Here is a 16233-nt window from a genome sequence, read left to right as displayed (position 1 = left end):
AATAATGTCAGAAAAACCTGATCTGCTGAATGCTTGTTCAGGGTCTTTGGTTGAAAGTATTAGAGGCAGAGGGTCAGCAGGGCTGCCAGGCAACTGGTATTGTTTAAAAGGAAATAAACATGGCAGCCTCCATACACCTCTCTCTTCAGTTGTCCTTTAATGCTGCTCTCAATCACTTTTGAATAATCCTTTGAATTTTGGGAAATGAGTCTGAATCAATAAATCGTGTTTATTTGCAACCGGGTAACTCTCCCTGGCATTACCCAATTCATATTCATGTCTGAGCACCTGGCACTAGGAAAGAGACATCCACGTCAGAGAGCAATTAGAATCATAAATTATTATTATTATTATTATTTATTAGATTTATATAGCGCCAACATATTGCACACAGATGCTGCTGCTAACCAAATATAACATATCTGGCTGGATAGTGTACTGGTTAAGGGCTCTGCCTTTGACATGGTAGACCAGGGTTTGAATCCTGGCTAAGTCAAGTACCTAGTACATAATAAAAACATTTAAAAACAAAATGCTGTGGGGATTAATTGGAGTATACATATAAATAATATATAATCACAATGCAACTCATTCAAGGAGCTATCTAAGGAATGTGTATACAATTTACTCACATGACTTAAAAGAGTTATCAGGCCTAAAATAAAAAATTAAGTGCTACTTACCCGGGGCTTCCTCCAGCCACAAGCTCTCAGCATGTCCCTCGCCGCAGCTCTGCACGCAGCCGTTCGCCGCAGCTCTGCCCCGGTCCCCGGCGATGACGTCAGGCCGACCTCCAGGTCGGCCTGTACTGCGCCTGCGCGAGCGGCGCTGTCAATCACCGCCACGTGGACCAGAGCGGACTGCGCAGACGCAGAACTACTGCCACCACTGTGATCGAATCTGCTGTTAAGTTGATAACGCAAACGCTGACCGATCAACTGATTTCCATCCAAAATTGATCGATCACGTCGATCTGTCCAGGCGGAAAAATTTCTCTTGATCACCGGTGGTTCAGGAGCATGTCGATTGGCCGACGACCGACGCAGCATAGCGGCAGCAATATATTACCTCTCTGCTGGCGCGAGTCTCCGCTGTCCCTTCTCCGACTGGCCATCTTCTCTTCACTTCCTGACCCGTCCGGTCAGGGGAAGTTCAAACAGTAGAGCGTAGTCTGTATGAACTACCGCTGGTCACAGGACATGACAGGAAGTAAAGTGAAGATGTCCAGCGTGGACAGAAGGAACAGCGGGGACTTGCACTGGCGGAGAGGTAATATACTGCTGGGAGTGGTGGGCAGTGGCAGCTCCACAGTTCGTGAATTGATTTCATGCTGAAATCGATACAAAATCTGTGTGCAGTGTTATTTTGGTTGAGGGCCCATTTCCACTATCACAAATTCGCATGCGTTTTTCGCATGCAAATTTGCATAACAATACAAATGAATGGGACTGTTGTCAGGATTCCTTTGCGGTTTTCTGTGCAGAAAAAATTCGCATGGCAGAGTCATCAGAATTCGCATGCCGCATACAGCTATGTGAATCGCATACAATGTATTTAATAGGAAATTCGCATGCAGTTTGGGTATGCAAATTTTCATGCGCATTTTCATGCGAATTTGCATAGAAACAATGGAAAAACACACCAGCACTGCCATGGTTAAATTCGCATACATCGTCATCCATGCGAATTTGCATGACAATTTGTATGAAAATTTGCATAGACCCGCATGCGAAATTTGCATCCGCTGCGATTCGCACCGCACAAGTGGAAATGAGCCCTGACACATGTGAATAAATTATATACACATTCTTTAGATAGCACCTTGGATGAGTTGTATTGTGATTATATATGATTCATACTGTATGATTCAATTAATCCCCACAGCTTTTTGTTTTTAAATGTTTTTATTGTGATCTTTCAATAAAGATACAGTATGTTATATTTGGTTAGCATGGGCTCTTTTACACGGGCGGCTGACTAGCAGTAAGGTCACAGCCTGTCAACTCCTGTACTGGCCAGGTGCTTGTTAGCAGCCGGTACTGGCACTGTACAGGTGGCCCCCACACAGAGTGATATCTGAGCTCTTCGCTCAGACTCGACATGTTGCGTTCCTCCACTGCCCAGTAACACCACCCCGTGTCAACGCTTGACATGCATTGGTATTACAACCAATGCAATTTGGCTGTATTTAAATTGCACCCGAATAGCACTGGCGGGCGGCAGATGGGAGGCTGAACTGTTCAGCAAATGCGCAGTTCAGCCGCCTTTCTGAAAGGGGACTAAAGGAGGTTAGTAAACTGTGTGGGCTTTTAGGGGGGCAGCAAGCATTTACTCATCTACAGGGGGCTGCTCCATAGTATGGAGAGACCTCCATCTTTTCTGACTCTGTATGTACCGCAGCTTAAAGTACCTGTTGTGATGTTGCATGTACCCAGCCGCGCAATGCATGCCAGGAGATGTAACCATTATGCTATTACATCATCAGGCCAGGAAGTATAGGGACAGGGACAGAGAAGATAATTATTTTGAGCAGTACTTGTGTAGGGCTCATGGAGTAATTGAATTTGTACCCAGGGGCGTAGCAATAGGGGGTGCAGAGGTAGCGACCGCATCGGGGCCCTTGGGTCAGAGGGGCCCCAAAGGGCTCTCCCTCAACTTCAGTATTAGCTCTCTATTGGTCCTGTGCTCATAATAATCACTTCTATAGATACTTTGAATCGTGGTAATCATTAACAAACTGTTCCCCATCCCCTTCTTGCAACTCTGACACTGTAGTTGCCATTGGCAGGTTTTGGTTCACTGTATCAATTGTTCTGTATAGAGTGCAATGGGGGGCCCCATTGTAAAACTTGCATCGGGGCCCACAGCTCCTTAGCTACGCCACTGTACCTGTCAAACCAAAGTACAGTAGTAAGTTCTGAGATAAAAAAAAGACATTTTATAACTCATATATAAAACAAATCCAAATTAGTATTTTAATAATTACAAGCATAAAGGGCTACAACTGCAGCAACAATGGACACCGGCTACAAGTGCGGGGAGCATGCCTGTGTCTGACAGCTCTGCAAGCTGAGCTAAGGAGAGGAGGCATAGAAACGCTGTGTGCCTACAATGGGCGGTAGGGCTCGTTCACACTAGGGGCATATAAGGCCTTTTTTTAAGCGTAGGCGATTTAAAATCGCCCTCAAAATGCTTGTGCAATGAATCTCTATGAGAAGGTTCATATTAGCGCGGTTCATGCGCTGTGCATTCAGCAAAGCAGTGCCTGGACCATTTTGGAGCGTTTTTGCTATAATGGAAGGTATAGGAAGAGCGCTGAACGCTCACAAAACCGCTTTATATGACGATTGCGTTTGCATTTTTTAGAATATTATTTTGCTGGTCAAAGAGTTCATTGCGTCAGGGAGTGAATCTCAAAACCGTTCTAGCAAAGCGATTAGAAAAGCGCTTTTTCAAAAAGTGGAGCACCGGGAGGGGAAAAACAAAACAGCGCACAAAAATGCGAAACACTTGAGCTTTTAGGTGTGAATGAGGCCTAAACGTGTTTTTGGCGGCCAATGAAAACGTAATTTTTTAAGGGATCCACCGCCATTCCATTCAAATGAATGAAAGACAGTGACAGCTATTAGCATGATTCACATAAATGCCATGGTAGATGCTGTCTTGGACATCGCATGTGGCGTCCAGTGTTGGCTGTGTTCAGCGTTTCCGTGTCCCTACAGGACTCAAAACACAACACAACAGAATGACAGTCCGAGCTAAACAAGCTGCACAACCTGTCCCATGAGTACATTTGAATTCGGCGCCGGTAGACTTGGGCGCAGGATACAGCGGTATATATAGCTGCACAAGTCCGGGCCGATTTAATTACTATTCCCCCTCCAGGCCGACATGGATAGTGGGGGAATGAAATAATTCGGCTTCCAGCGATTGCTGGAGGCTGAATTATTATGTTTTTAAGCAACCTCGGCTCCATCTTCTGATGGAGCCGACGTGGAGCTAGTCTACTTTAGGGGACCCACCGCAAATCCCCATAGACACTTTCAGCTGGTCTGCAGAAACGGAACAAATGTCCGCTTTCACCTTGTTTAAACCCCCACAAGCCTTATACCCACGGATAGGTAAGCATATCCTGTAACGAACTGTGAGGTTTTCGGTCCAAAAAAAGTTGAAATGGGCTGTGTAGGAGCCGCCGAACGGCCTTCATCTCGGTTCCGTCGGCCATCTTCCTTCTGCTGTGCAGGTCCTTTCTTTCTCCTCATTGGAGGGTTCGTTAGCTGCCGACAGAAGCTGGCACGCCCCCACCTAACAATTCCCTCCAATGAGGAGGAAGAAACGACCTGCAGAGCAGAACAAAGATGGCTGACGGACCCGAAATTGCGGCCGTTCGGCGGCTCCTGTACAGTCAGTTCCAACTTTTTTTTTGACCGAAACCGCAAAATTCGTTAGAGGACCTGCTTAGCTACCCAGGGATATAAGGCTTGTGGAGGTTTAAACAAGCAAACGGAAGACATTTGTTCCGTTTTGCAGCCCAGGTGAAATTGTCTATGGGGATTTGCGGTGGGTCCCCTAAAGTAGACTAGCTCCGCCGACGTTACACACTGAGTGCTTCAATAGGAATTCCTATTGAAGTCTATGGAGGCGCCGGCTGCGCCCAAATCTAGCAGCGCTGAAAAGCACTGCTCCGTGTCCCATGTGATTGAACCAGCCCTTCATTTCTCTGTAGCAGAGCACTGGTCCAGAGATGGTTAATTTGCATATATTCAGCAGTGTTGCTCTGGGAGACATCTCGAGCTCACTCCAACCTGAATTATCGCAAATTCTTTCTGTTTTAGGAAAGCAAACTTTTGTTGGTCCAGAGATCAACAGTATGAATCAACAACACGTGAAGTTTCTAAGAAATCATTTCTTTTGGCAGGCAGCTGACTAGTGCTGCGGGGCATGCTGGGAATCGTAGTTTCCTGCTTTCCTAGTGTGGTGTCGATTTGTCGTGGAACTTTGTCATCTGACCAAGCACATGCACGCTGCTGAGTCAGACAGCTTCACTCTGTACACTTGAGGCAAGTCTGTCTTGTGTATTTTCCCATCATGCAGTGGTGGGAGGGCTTATAACGACAGTATGTAAAGCAGAGCCGGGGAGCTGTCATTGGTGGAGTTCTGCAAGTTACAGCGCTGCTACAGGCTCCTGACAAAAGCCCTGCCTGCATTGCAATCTGCACACACAAGGTATGAATAGAATGCTCTCTCTTGTTCCCAGGTAATGCTGCTCAGCTTGTATTCCCCAGTAGCTGGGGAGTGTCACAGGCTATCTGGCTTGCTGATGTTAGTAGCAAGACTGTAACCTGTAATATATTCATTTATATTTCCTACAAAGGTGATGAGAGAACTGTATCTGTAGTCTGCTGTGTGTTTCTAGGTTCATGCTGGATTATTGTATTCCTTGTATAAACAGGATTGACAACAGATAAGAAAAGGTTGTATTGTGCAGAAATTGCATTGTGTATTTAGCATTACTGTACTACTGAGGATTGGAGAATTCAATGGTAATGTAGGGTAACTAAAAAATTTAAATCACTCGTTGCTGATAATTTATATTAAACTAGCAGACCCAGGCCGTTTAAAAATGGGCTCTAGGTCTGGTGCACACCAGAGGAGTTTTTCTGAGCGTTTTGAGTTTTTAAATCTGCTGCTCATGTTATCCTGTGTGTCTGTGCACACTGGAGCAATGAGGTTTTGTAAAAAACCCCATAGCATTACATTGGGAAGAGCTTTTGAAGCCTCTAGCGTTTGGGCGCTAGAGGTTTCAAAAGCTCTTCCCAATGTAATGCTATGTTTTTTTTTTCTTTTACAAAATCTTATTGCTCCAGTGTGCACAGACACATAGGATAACATCAGCAGCAGATTTAAAAACTTAAAACGCTCAGAAAAACTCTTCTGGTGTGCACCAGACCTAGGTCTGTGTTTTCTCGCCACCGCCTGTTACTGCGCACCCGCCGCACACCCGGCCAGCCGCTCACACGTCCGCACGGCTCCCTGGCCCCATCCTCCTGTCTCTGTGAGGCTGGATCCGTGCTGTGTGTAGTAGCAAAAAGCACGGACCAGCTACACAGGGACAGCGTGACGCAGGGACACAGGTGTTTTATTATAGAGGACTAGCTGTTTTTAAACTGCAGGCTGTTACAACAAAACACATCTAAATATGGATAGGCAGCCCAAGGCTAGTAGTAAGTTGCTCCAACTAATGGCGGCCATACATGGTACAATTTTTTTCATACAATCTTACAATTTCTATGTAATGTGAGGGAACTGTATAACTTATCCTTTCAGTATATTCACTTAATTTACCCTTATACTACATAGAAATGGTAAGATTGTATGAAAAAATTGTACCATGTATGGCCACCATAACTTGCATGAAGTCAAAAGGCACACAAACCGCTTGCTACATAAAAGAAATTATACAGTGCCTAGTCCAAGAGAAGAAATACATTTGTCCTAAAGCACACCTAACCTAAAACAAAGCTACCTTCCTTCTGTATTTAACAAAAGGTGGATACTAATAACACAAAAAAGTGATCTTTTGCCTGGGCTGTAGATCACATTGCACAACTTCTTGCGCGAAAAGTAAAAAAATGTGGTTTGTTGGGATGAATGTGTGCCAAATGTAAAAACACATGTCCGTTTCCACATGAGCACTTGCAGAAATGACATGAGGTGTGTCATTATTTCTACAGACAGACACCCTATAGATCCACAAGTCCTTCTCAGTGAATGGAGAAACATTATTCCTCACTAAGTAGTGCTCTGCCCGAAAAATCTATGTCATTGATTGAGTCAAGCTGACCTCTCCAGTGTTGGTGGTCTGTAGAATGAAGCAATAGCAGATAGTTTGGTTGATCACACTTACATCCAGTATCGCGGTTTGATATGGCTCAGTAGTTACAAGTTGTGATATCCATAGTCGATAAGCATATTTGTATTTATTACTTGCATAATACTGACTTCTTCCACAGTGCTTTACAGAATGTGTAGTCTTATCACAAACCATCCCTTAGTGGGGCTTCTGGATCTAATCCCAAACATAGTCATAGGTCCATCATAATAGTGGGAGGAGACAGGAGTGCACAGAAGAAAACCGAACAATGATTAGGAGAGAATACAAACTCCATGCAGAAGGTGTCCTGGCCGAGGCTTGAACTGGGGACCGAGTGTTGCAAGGAAAGGGTGCTATCCACGGCACACACCACTGTACCGCCCATTTCTGTAAAAGCCTCCTAAGGCCCTATTCACACTTAGAAACGCAAAACGCTGGAGATTTTTTCCGGCGTTTGCAGGAGTGATTTTTTTTTTTCCATGATTTCACGCGGAAAAATCACTGAACACTGCAGCGATTTTGCCGCAATCACGTTTTTCGCTTCTATTGCACTGAACCGCGATCGCCTGAAAATGGTGCAGGCGACGCGTTTCGCGTTTTTGCCTGTTTTTGGGTGATTTGCGGCGATTATCGCAAATCGCCCAAGTAAGAACGGGCCCATAGGGTTTTATTCATTCATCCGAAATCACGGCAAAACGCTCTAGTGTGAATGGGGCCTTAAAGTGAAACTGAATTGAGTAAATTTATTTAAGATCTACACATAATGTACTTCAAGTAGATACAGGACTGGCACTACAGTTAGCATTTGATAGACATTGGCCTCAATTCACTAAGCTTATCTCCTGTCTTTAATAACGTCTCTAGAGTGGTCACCATGGTGATAAGGCATGTAGTATTCAGGAAACCTTTTACTTCAGGCAAACCTAAAGTTAACTCTTCTGTCTTTAAGTTAACTCTTTAATCCTTAAAATAACTCCACAGTTAAAGACCGGCTGTTTATTAACTGTGTTTGAAAATAACTACAGAGGAGGTAATTTAAAGGACTTACGAGGCGAACTTAGTAAAAAAAAAGTTAATTACCGGCCTCATCTTCTATGGCACGGAGGATGCCGTCCGCGCCCTCCGTGCCGATCCGCCGGGTCCTCCCGCTCATTAGCCCCCCGGGCCGGCTGCCGACCCCACGGCCCGGGTCGGGCTCTCTTGCCTCGGCAGACTGCGCAGCCGCGGCCAGAGCAAGCGGCCATTTTGGGAGAGGCAAGAGAGCCCGGGCCGTGGGGTCGGCAGCCGGCCCGGGGGGCTAATGAGCGGGGGGACCCGGCGGATCGGCACGGAGTGCGCGGACGGCGTCCTCCGTGCCATAAAAGATGAGGCAGGTAATTAACTTTTTTTACTAAGTTCGCCTCGTAAGTCCTTGAAGGAATGAAGAGATAAGATAACTCTCTCACTGTGTGGAGGTAAGAATTTTTTTTTTTTTTTTTTTTTTTTTTTCCCCTTCCCTCTTGCCTCATTAGCTCCAGCATGATCTTAGTGAATTGAGGCCAATGTCATCTGGTCTGGAAGATATGTGACATTTAGGGACGTTCCTTTCCTCCCTGGTTTCAAGCTCCTCTTCCAGCGGAAGGATGTGCTCTGGGCAATCTAGAGCTAGCCGTTAAACATATACTTATGTAGAAAGTGATGTCCGGCACAAATCCTTTTAAATAAAACCGCTTTATTTTAAATCTTGCTGTTTGTTCTCAATCTCATACACAATAAATCATATATAAAAGTAGGAGACATACCAGGTGAAGTGAAGTGACCTGCTGTGGGGCAGCGTGGCAATGAGGGTCCGCCTGACAATTGTTTTGCTCCAGCGAGTCTTCAGAGGCTTATGTGCCCTTCAAACACCCCCCCCCCCCCCCTTCCCCAAGAAAAAATTGTTCAGCAGCTAGCCACGGATTCCTCCTTGTATCAGGAAATATATACAGTAGTGGGAATAGCCAAAACCTGTTTAAATAAGTTATATCAGCAACTGGTTCCAATGATGGGTATAATGAAAGTGACGTATTTATAGTTTCTTTGGGGAACTGCAGCTTTAAATACATAGGATGCAGTTGTGCAAACACAGCACACTTGTATCCTGTTTTTGTGACCCTCTGTTACACTTTAATCCGGCTAGTGAACTAGTCACAATGCTAAATTCCTGCTCAGTGATCCCTTCACCTGCATGTGAGGAGCCGCTTGTAAATTCAGCTGATTGTATAAAATGTCCAGGTTATGCTCTGGTGATCACTAAGGCCTTGTCCGCATTACAGCATATGCGTTGCCGTGCACATTTCGGCAATGTATATAGTGGGCAGTAAGCAAGAACTGTTTACACTACATGCAATGCTGCACACATTTTTCAGCAAAGCGCAGCGCTGACCCCATTCACTGTAGTGTATGCAAGCCCATTGACTTGCATTGCTGCTTAATTGGTAATTGCAGCGAACATTTAAGGAGTAAACACAGGTGTTTGACAATAAATGGCTTCAGCCAACCACTTACTATGAGTGAAAGAAAAGTTTTTGTGTTCTCATTCATAGTCTCTGAAAAATGGTTAAGAAATCATAAATTCTGCAAGGGGTATGTAAACTTATGAGCTATAAGTGTGTATAAAAAATAAATATTTGGACTGTGTACCCCTATTTATGGCCTTGTAAGTGAAAGCGGAACTGAAATATTGTGTGAAATATTAATTTAAAAAAACTACCACCGGCTTCTTATTGTCTCCCTATACACATTCATTTACTTTTCGCCACTCCCCGCATGACCTTCGCAGTGGTGTAAAAGGTCTGTCAGGGAAGTTAGAGCTCTGCCATCTGTTTCCCTCCCAAAATACATGTAATCTGACAGCATGTAACCAAAAATATATGTAATTTGGCAGAGGTTTCTCCAAAATACAGATAATATGGCAGTGGTTCCCCAAAAATAGACATAATCTGGCAGTAGCGGTTCCCCTAACATATAATCTGGCAGCTGTTCCCCCAAAATTCGCCCAGAATAGGTAGCCAGGTCTATAGTAGTCCCCAGAATAGTTAGCCAGGCGTATAGACGTCCCCAGAATAGGCAGCCAGGGGTATATCATATCTGGAGGGGGGAGCGAGGAAGGTGGAGTCCCAAGGTGAGGGAAGGGGGAAGACGTTCCCCCCCCCCCCTTCCCCAAAGCTGTGCCCACCGCTCCTCCTTCACTGGCGGAGGGAAGACACCTCATGGCTGGGGGCACATGTCCTACCAACCCCCCCCCCCCCCCCAAGCTACGCCCCCGCCCTCCATGTGGTCAGGCTGTGTTTGTACCCACAAAATTATGCTTATGGGGTGTTTTTCTTAGTTTTTTCTTTGTTTTTTCTTTTGTTTTTGATTTGTTTTTGTTTTTTTCACAGGACCATGGCATTGACTGGGAAAAAGATGAAAGGTCTTATAGCTGCAACCTTCACTCCAATGACTGAATGCGGGTAAAGATCAAAATCTATATACTCTGTAAGCCTCCACCAAACCACATTCACTATGGGCTGGTGCACACCGAGCGGCTTTTTGGGCGTTTTCAGATCCGCTTGCGGCTGCGGATCTGCTTGGTCAATGTATCTCAATGGGGTGGTGCACACCAGAGCGGCAGGCGTTTTGCAGAAACGAAAAATGCCTGGGTGAGGCATTTTTTGGATTTCGGATGCGTTTCTGCCTCAATGTTAAGTATAGGAAAAACGCAAACCGCTCTGAAAAACTGCACTTCAGAGCGGTTTTGCAGGTGTTTTTGTTACAGAAGCTGTTCAGTAACAGCTTTACTGTAACAATATATGAAATCTACTATACTGAAAACCGCAGCAGCAATCCTCAAAACGCTAGCAAAACGCCTCATAAAAATAAAAAAAAGCGTTTAAAAATCTGCTAGCATTTTGCGGATCTGCTAGCGGGTTTTGGTGTGCACCAGCCCTGAATGTATGTAAAAGGGCTTGTTAAGCTTTGCATCCTTCCTGTGGGGACTGACATGCAGAGGAGCAGAAATAGTCTCGGTAGAAGCTGCCGAGTTTGTGTGGCTAGCTTGGCATCACAAGCAATTGTCAGTCTGCTTTTAACAACCTACCTTGCTTGCTGCAAGTCACAGCCGCATCATAAGGTGTCCACTGTGACACTTGCCTGGTCTGTATGTAGTCTGCATTAGAAAGTTTTTTTATGCAAAAATCCAAAATCTCAGTAGTACCTCTTTAATTCTTTACAAAAGCACACCCTGTGATCTATACAGAGGATTTGGGGGGGGGGGGGGGGGGGGAGAGTTGGACTGAGCAACTGCCTTTCAATAAGTCCTTTTTAAATAAATGCCTGAAAATCCCCCATGAGGAGATGGGACTAGTCCAAAACCTGTCAGATTTTCACTACCTACTGTAAGTGACAGCAACATTGGGGAGGGGAAGTAATTTCTAGTGCATTTTTCTTTAGTAGAAGTTTTTAAATTTTTTACAATTTTTCACTCTATGTCCTTTTACGCTGTATTCACAGTGGGATATTGCGTTTTAATGTGATGTTAAAGTCGCAACGTGTCTGCATTGAGAGGTAACGCACTGCAAGCACTGAGTTACCATAACGCAACATTTTTCAATGCAACGCTCACGTCGCGCTGTGAAAGTCCCATAGGATTATCATTGCAGTGCGGTAAGCTGGGTTATAAGACTTTATAATGCAGCTCCGCAACGTGCCACTGTGAATGTGACCTGAATAAAAATTGTATGTGACTTGAAATTGGGCTAATCCACATTGTCAGGCAGTGCATTTGATTGGCCCAGTTCCAAGCTGCAAACAATCGGCATTCCCTGTTCTAAAAGTCAGGTTTTAAAGAGAAAACGTAACCAATGATTAAACTTCATCCCAATCAGTAGCCGGTATCTCCTTTCCCATGATAAATCTTTACCTTCTCTCAAACAGATCAGGGGGCTCTGTGTAGCTGATATTGTGGTGAATCCCCTCCCACCTGGGTGCTGACATCACACTGTGGAAGCCTTGTTGCATTGTGGGAAATAACCGCTGTTTCCAACTGCCAAAAATATAAGCAGCAGCTACTTTCACTGACATCACCTGCCAGCAGTAAAGCTATTGCCTTGTGATAAATGTCAGAATATAAATCAGAGGTGAACACTGACTAAATCATTTATACATAATAAAATTGTAAAAATTAAGCACTTTTTTTTCGTTACGCTATTTTCACTGCAGTTCCCTTTTGAACCATTCGAGGACCCTGGGCTTAAAACCCCCGTAGTGACCAGGCCATTTTTTTTTTTTACAAAATAGGCCACAGCAGCTTTTAAGGCCTCACTGCAGGGCCGTATAACTCGCCACACAAGTTTATTTCTATTATCTCACCCTCCCTCCCCTAGACAACTGATCGCTGTCATAGACTTCAGCCAATGATAGCTGATTGCTCTCCTGCCTCCCAGAGGGACAGCTGTGTCACACAGCTGTCCCCAGTACAGCGCTGCCATAGATCACAGTGCTGTACAGAGTATAACAGTCTCCTAGCGGCGATCGCCACTGGGAGACTGATGATGAAGCATCCAAGCGGACATGCATGCACAGTCTCCTGCAAATCCCTGCCCCAGGACTTATCGGCATTAGGCGGTCCTGGGGCTGCCGTCGTGGTCACGCCGATCGCCGTGACGCGGACATTAGGTTGTTAAGTACTCAGCCACACTTTATTCTTTCTTTAATATTCCTATTTATTTGTGGATGAGAAGGCAAAAAAAAAAATTATTTTCTATTCTGTTCCTTCTTTCAGTGGAGACGTCAACCTGAGTGTTATCCAGCAGTATGTAGATTTCCTGGTACACACGCAGAATGTTAAAAATATATTTGGTAAGTTTGTCAGTCATCCCATATATTTCTCATGACTTCTGTGTGATACACTTTAGAGAATCTGCCCTATGGGGCATTTACCTCGGGAGGGGGAAGCATTTGGATCCTACTGAGGCTGATCTTCATCCTCGAGGATCCAGTGCTGTCAGCCCTCGAATATCTGCCGACGCGCTTGTTGGGCGGTGCAGTGGAGGCTCATAACGTGGCAATATTTATCAAGCCTTTCTCCTGTGCAGCCGCAGTACAAGCTTCCCTCGGGCTCTGGAGGAAATAGCCGAGCCTGATCGGGTTCGCTCCTGTGCAGGTGCGAGTGGAAGAAGAGAAGCTTGTATTGCGGCTGTGCAGGAGCAAGGCTTGGAAAATATTGCAGAGTGCTGTTCACGGACGGCCAGTGCTGGATCTCCAAGGCTGAAGTGAATGGGAAAGACTCATTAGGATCCAGAGGCTTCCCCCTCCAGAGGTAAGTACCCCATAGGGGCACCGTTTTTCCCTTACAGATTCTCTTTGAAGAAACCACTATCAATCTCTATGATTATCCTAAAAGTTCAATTTTAGGTATAACTTTTTTTGTGCTGAAACCCCTCCCACAAGAAGCTCTGGGACCGCGGTACTTTTGGCAGTTTGTTACAATGTAACAAGGTTCACAGACAGGAAATAGCTGTTTACAGCTGTCTCTAACAGCCAAAACAGCTAGGAGCAGCTACATAACCTGCCCACAGTAAAAATGTCACCATGTAATAAATGTCAGAATGTAAATCGGGGAGAGGAAAGATTTTAAAATGGGCAAACACTGACTAAATCATTTATACATCATTATTGTAAAAATGAAGCACTTTTTTTATTACATTATTTTCACTGGAGTTCCTCTTTAACAGCTGGAGAGCCAAGTTTGCAGATCAGTGCCCTATACTAAAACTAGAGTTGCACTGAGTCTTTGTCATTATTAGGACATGAGATAAAGACATTTATCCCATTAGAGACAGGACAAAAAACTTAGGGCTGCGCAGCCACACTCGTGGCTATACGGACTGTGCAGGTGCCGCGAGACTGGCGGCCATCTTTATTGGGGAAAATTAGGACAGGCCGAGGCCGGAACAGAGAGTGTAAATTGAAAAGAAAAAACCACAGTGGAATGGGACGGAGGATGCGGATAACGCCCCCTAAGGCTACAGCTGCCAGGTATTTAACTTTTTTCAGTGTCTCGCCTCGTAAGTCCCAAAAAAAGTAAGCTACCGGATCCGCAGGGCTGAGCGGATCAGATAGCTGCAAAAACTGCTGCTCCCCGCCACTCCATGCGTGATTTATAGATCATGACGCTGCAACGAGAGACAGTGTGTCTCTCATAGAGTGCAGGGAAGATGGGGGAGCTGCAGTGGGCGTGGCTAAGGAGAGAGAGCTGCCCAATGGCAGCTCTGTAAACCCTGTAGGAACCCCCCTGGCGTGCATTTTCAATAGGGAATTCTCTCCTCAATGTTTACCTCCGAGATAGCGACAAATCTTGGCCCAATCTCAGGGGGGCTATAGCGCGGTGGTGTGGGGACACAGAGGCATGTCAGGCGGCAGAGAACAAGCCTCTGTATCCCATCTGCCCCCAGAAGATCCACCACGGATTCTCTTTAACAACCAGAGCAATTTTCACATGTCTTGCTCCTCCCATTCACTCACCAATAACTGTATCACTACTTTTTTTTTTTTTTTGTTTCCTAAGAATTATATTTTATATGAATTTTAAAGGGAATAAAAAGAGAATTTAAAAAATAAAAATCTTAGTCTTCAGCTATTATAGCTTTAAAATTAAAACGTGCTGCTATAGATGAAACCTACACATTTTATTTGCCCATTTGTCCCGGTTATGACTGTTTAAATTATGTCCCTAGTACAATATGACAGTATTTTATTTAGAAATAAAGGTGTATTTCCAGGAACGTCCTTGGACAGCACCCCTGAGACCTGTCTCCCTCCCCACAATTGATGGACAGGAACTAGATTAGCATAAAAGATTTGCATCAATTAGGCAGACATATAAGCAGGGTGAAACCAGACCTCGTCAGTTGTTTTCTGTCCACCACCAGGAGCTGGATGAGAAGCTGGAGCCAACCATGTCCGTGGGACAGGAGCTGTGTGGCGGGGTTTCCTGGTTGTAGGCCGGTTAGTGTACTGGCCCAGGTTCCGTGCTGCACCTACTGGCTTCTCCGTATCAGAAGGACTACATGCCGGACGCGTTCATAGCCCACTTCCGGATTGCGGATCATGTGATCACGCGGGCAGACTGACGCCACCTCGACCCCGGAAGTACTTCCTGATTCGCCGCCCGGAGTCATGCGGCTGCTGATGCGGCTGCTGCATTTGCGGTCCCCACCCTCTGAGTCGGCGTGGCTGCTACGGATCGAGGGATGCGGAGACGGATGGTTCCGGGCGGCGGGAGAGGTATGAGCGAGGGGGACTATGTGTCATCTGACACTGTTTCTGTGGGAAATCTTTTAGAGACACCACAGGTAGAGGGGCGGTATTTCTTGGGCGGCCTATTTAAACTAAGCACATGGTCTCTGCATTAATACTTCGATCATGGACGCTGCCGCAGGACTTGGGTCTACTAGATCTGTGGAGCCTGGTTCCGATGCCTCTCTGGTAGGACTATGATATGAATCCTAACAGTTGTTTGCTGTAATACGCTTAAAGGGGCATATTCTGATTATACTTTCCCATCTGTTCTCTTGTAGCCCACTGTGCCTAAATCAGTTAAAGACAAGCCCGATTTACCTGATAAGGGAGAAAAGAGTGACAAGGGAAAGTCTACACAGAAATCGGATTATAAGAAGTGTGCTATATGTTCAGAGAGAATATCATCATCATCCTCAAGGCCTCTTTGCCGTAATTGTACTGATAAAATTGTTAAAAAGGAATCCCCTGTAATCTTCAAAGACCTTATGGGTTGGATGAAGTCTGAAATGGCAACTGCGATCCAAGTGATCAAGGAAGCTAACATTCCATCTAATATTCCATCAGATGTTAATCCTGCATCCCAGCCCTCAGCCTCTACTGCCTCTGAGGCAGCCCCTGTTCGGGTAGTTCCTTCTACGCTTGAACAAGAACCTGCAGAATCAGTCCCTACTCATAAAAGGAGAGGAGAGGACTCGGCTGAGTCAGATTTATCTGAGGGTGAGGTAGCCATCTCCTCGTTAGAGGAGATCGGTTCTGAAGATGAACATACAGAGGATAAATTGCATAGGTTTGCTTTTCCCCCAGACTCTATGAAAATTTTTCTGAAAGCAATGCATGATACTATGGGGATAAAACCTGACGAAAAGACTCTTACTCCATTAGATCAGATGTATGTAGGTCTATCTGACCCTGAGACTGTTTATATACCTGTTCACGGTGCCCTAAAGAATATTGTTAAACGAGAGTGGGATAATCCTGAGAGAAGAGCCTTCTGGCCAAAATCCCTATCTAAAAAGTATCCATTTAATCCAGAAGATCAGAAGTTCTGGGGTACAGCC

The 16233-nt window shown here is 45.2% G+C and overlaps 1 protein-coding gene and 1 long non-coding RNA gene across 4 annotated transcripts in view; one reads left to right on the top strand and one right to left on the bottom strand.

Moving 5' to 3' along the window:
• The window catches only part of LOC137521000 (uncharacterized), a 155285-nt gene that overhangs the window by 81682 nt on the left and 57370 nt on the right, over nucleotides 1-16233 (bottom strand). The gene's annotated exons all lie outside the window — the stretch shown is intronic.
• The window catches only part of NPL (N-acetylneuraminate pyruvate lyase), a 34017-nt gene continuing 22862 nt past the window's right edge, over nucleotides 5079-16233 (top strand). The window contains exons 1-3 of one of the 3 annotated variants that reach the window (XM_068239683.1): nucleotides 5079-5226; nucleotides 10276-10347; nucleotides 12657-12733. In XM_068239683.1, coding sequence (XP_068095784.1) covers nucleotides 10280-10347; nucleotides 12657-12733 — 145 coding nt within the window. In that variant the 5' untranslated portion in view covers nucleotides 5079-5226; nucleotides 10276-10279. Of the gene's footprint in view, nucleotides 5227-10275; nucleotides 10373-12656; nucleotides 12734-16233 lie in introns of those variants that run through there. The other 2 variants (XM_068239684.1, XM_068239685.1) reach the window with 2 other exon arrangements.

This window comes from Hyperolius riggenbachi, chromosome 6, assembly GCF_040937935.1.
Source record: "Hyperolius riggenbachi isolate aHypRig1 chromosome 6, aHypRig1.pri, whole genome shotgun sequence".
In the NCBI taxonomy this organism is placed as follows: Eukaryota; Metazoa; Chordata; class Amphibia; order Anura; family Hyperoliidae; genus Hyperolius; species Hyperolius riggenbachi.
Note: the sequence above shows the minus strand (reverse complement) of the source record. Positions and strands in the feature narration are given on the sequence as shown.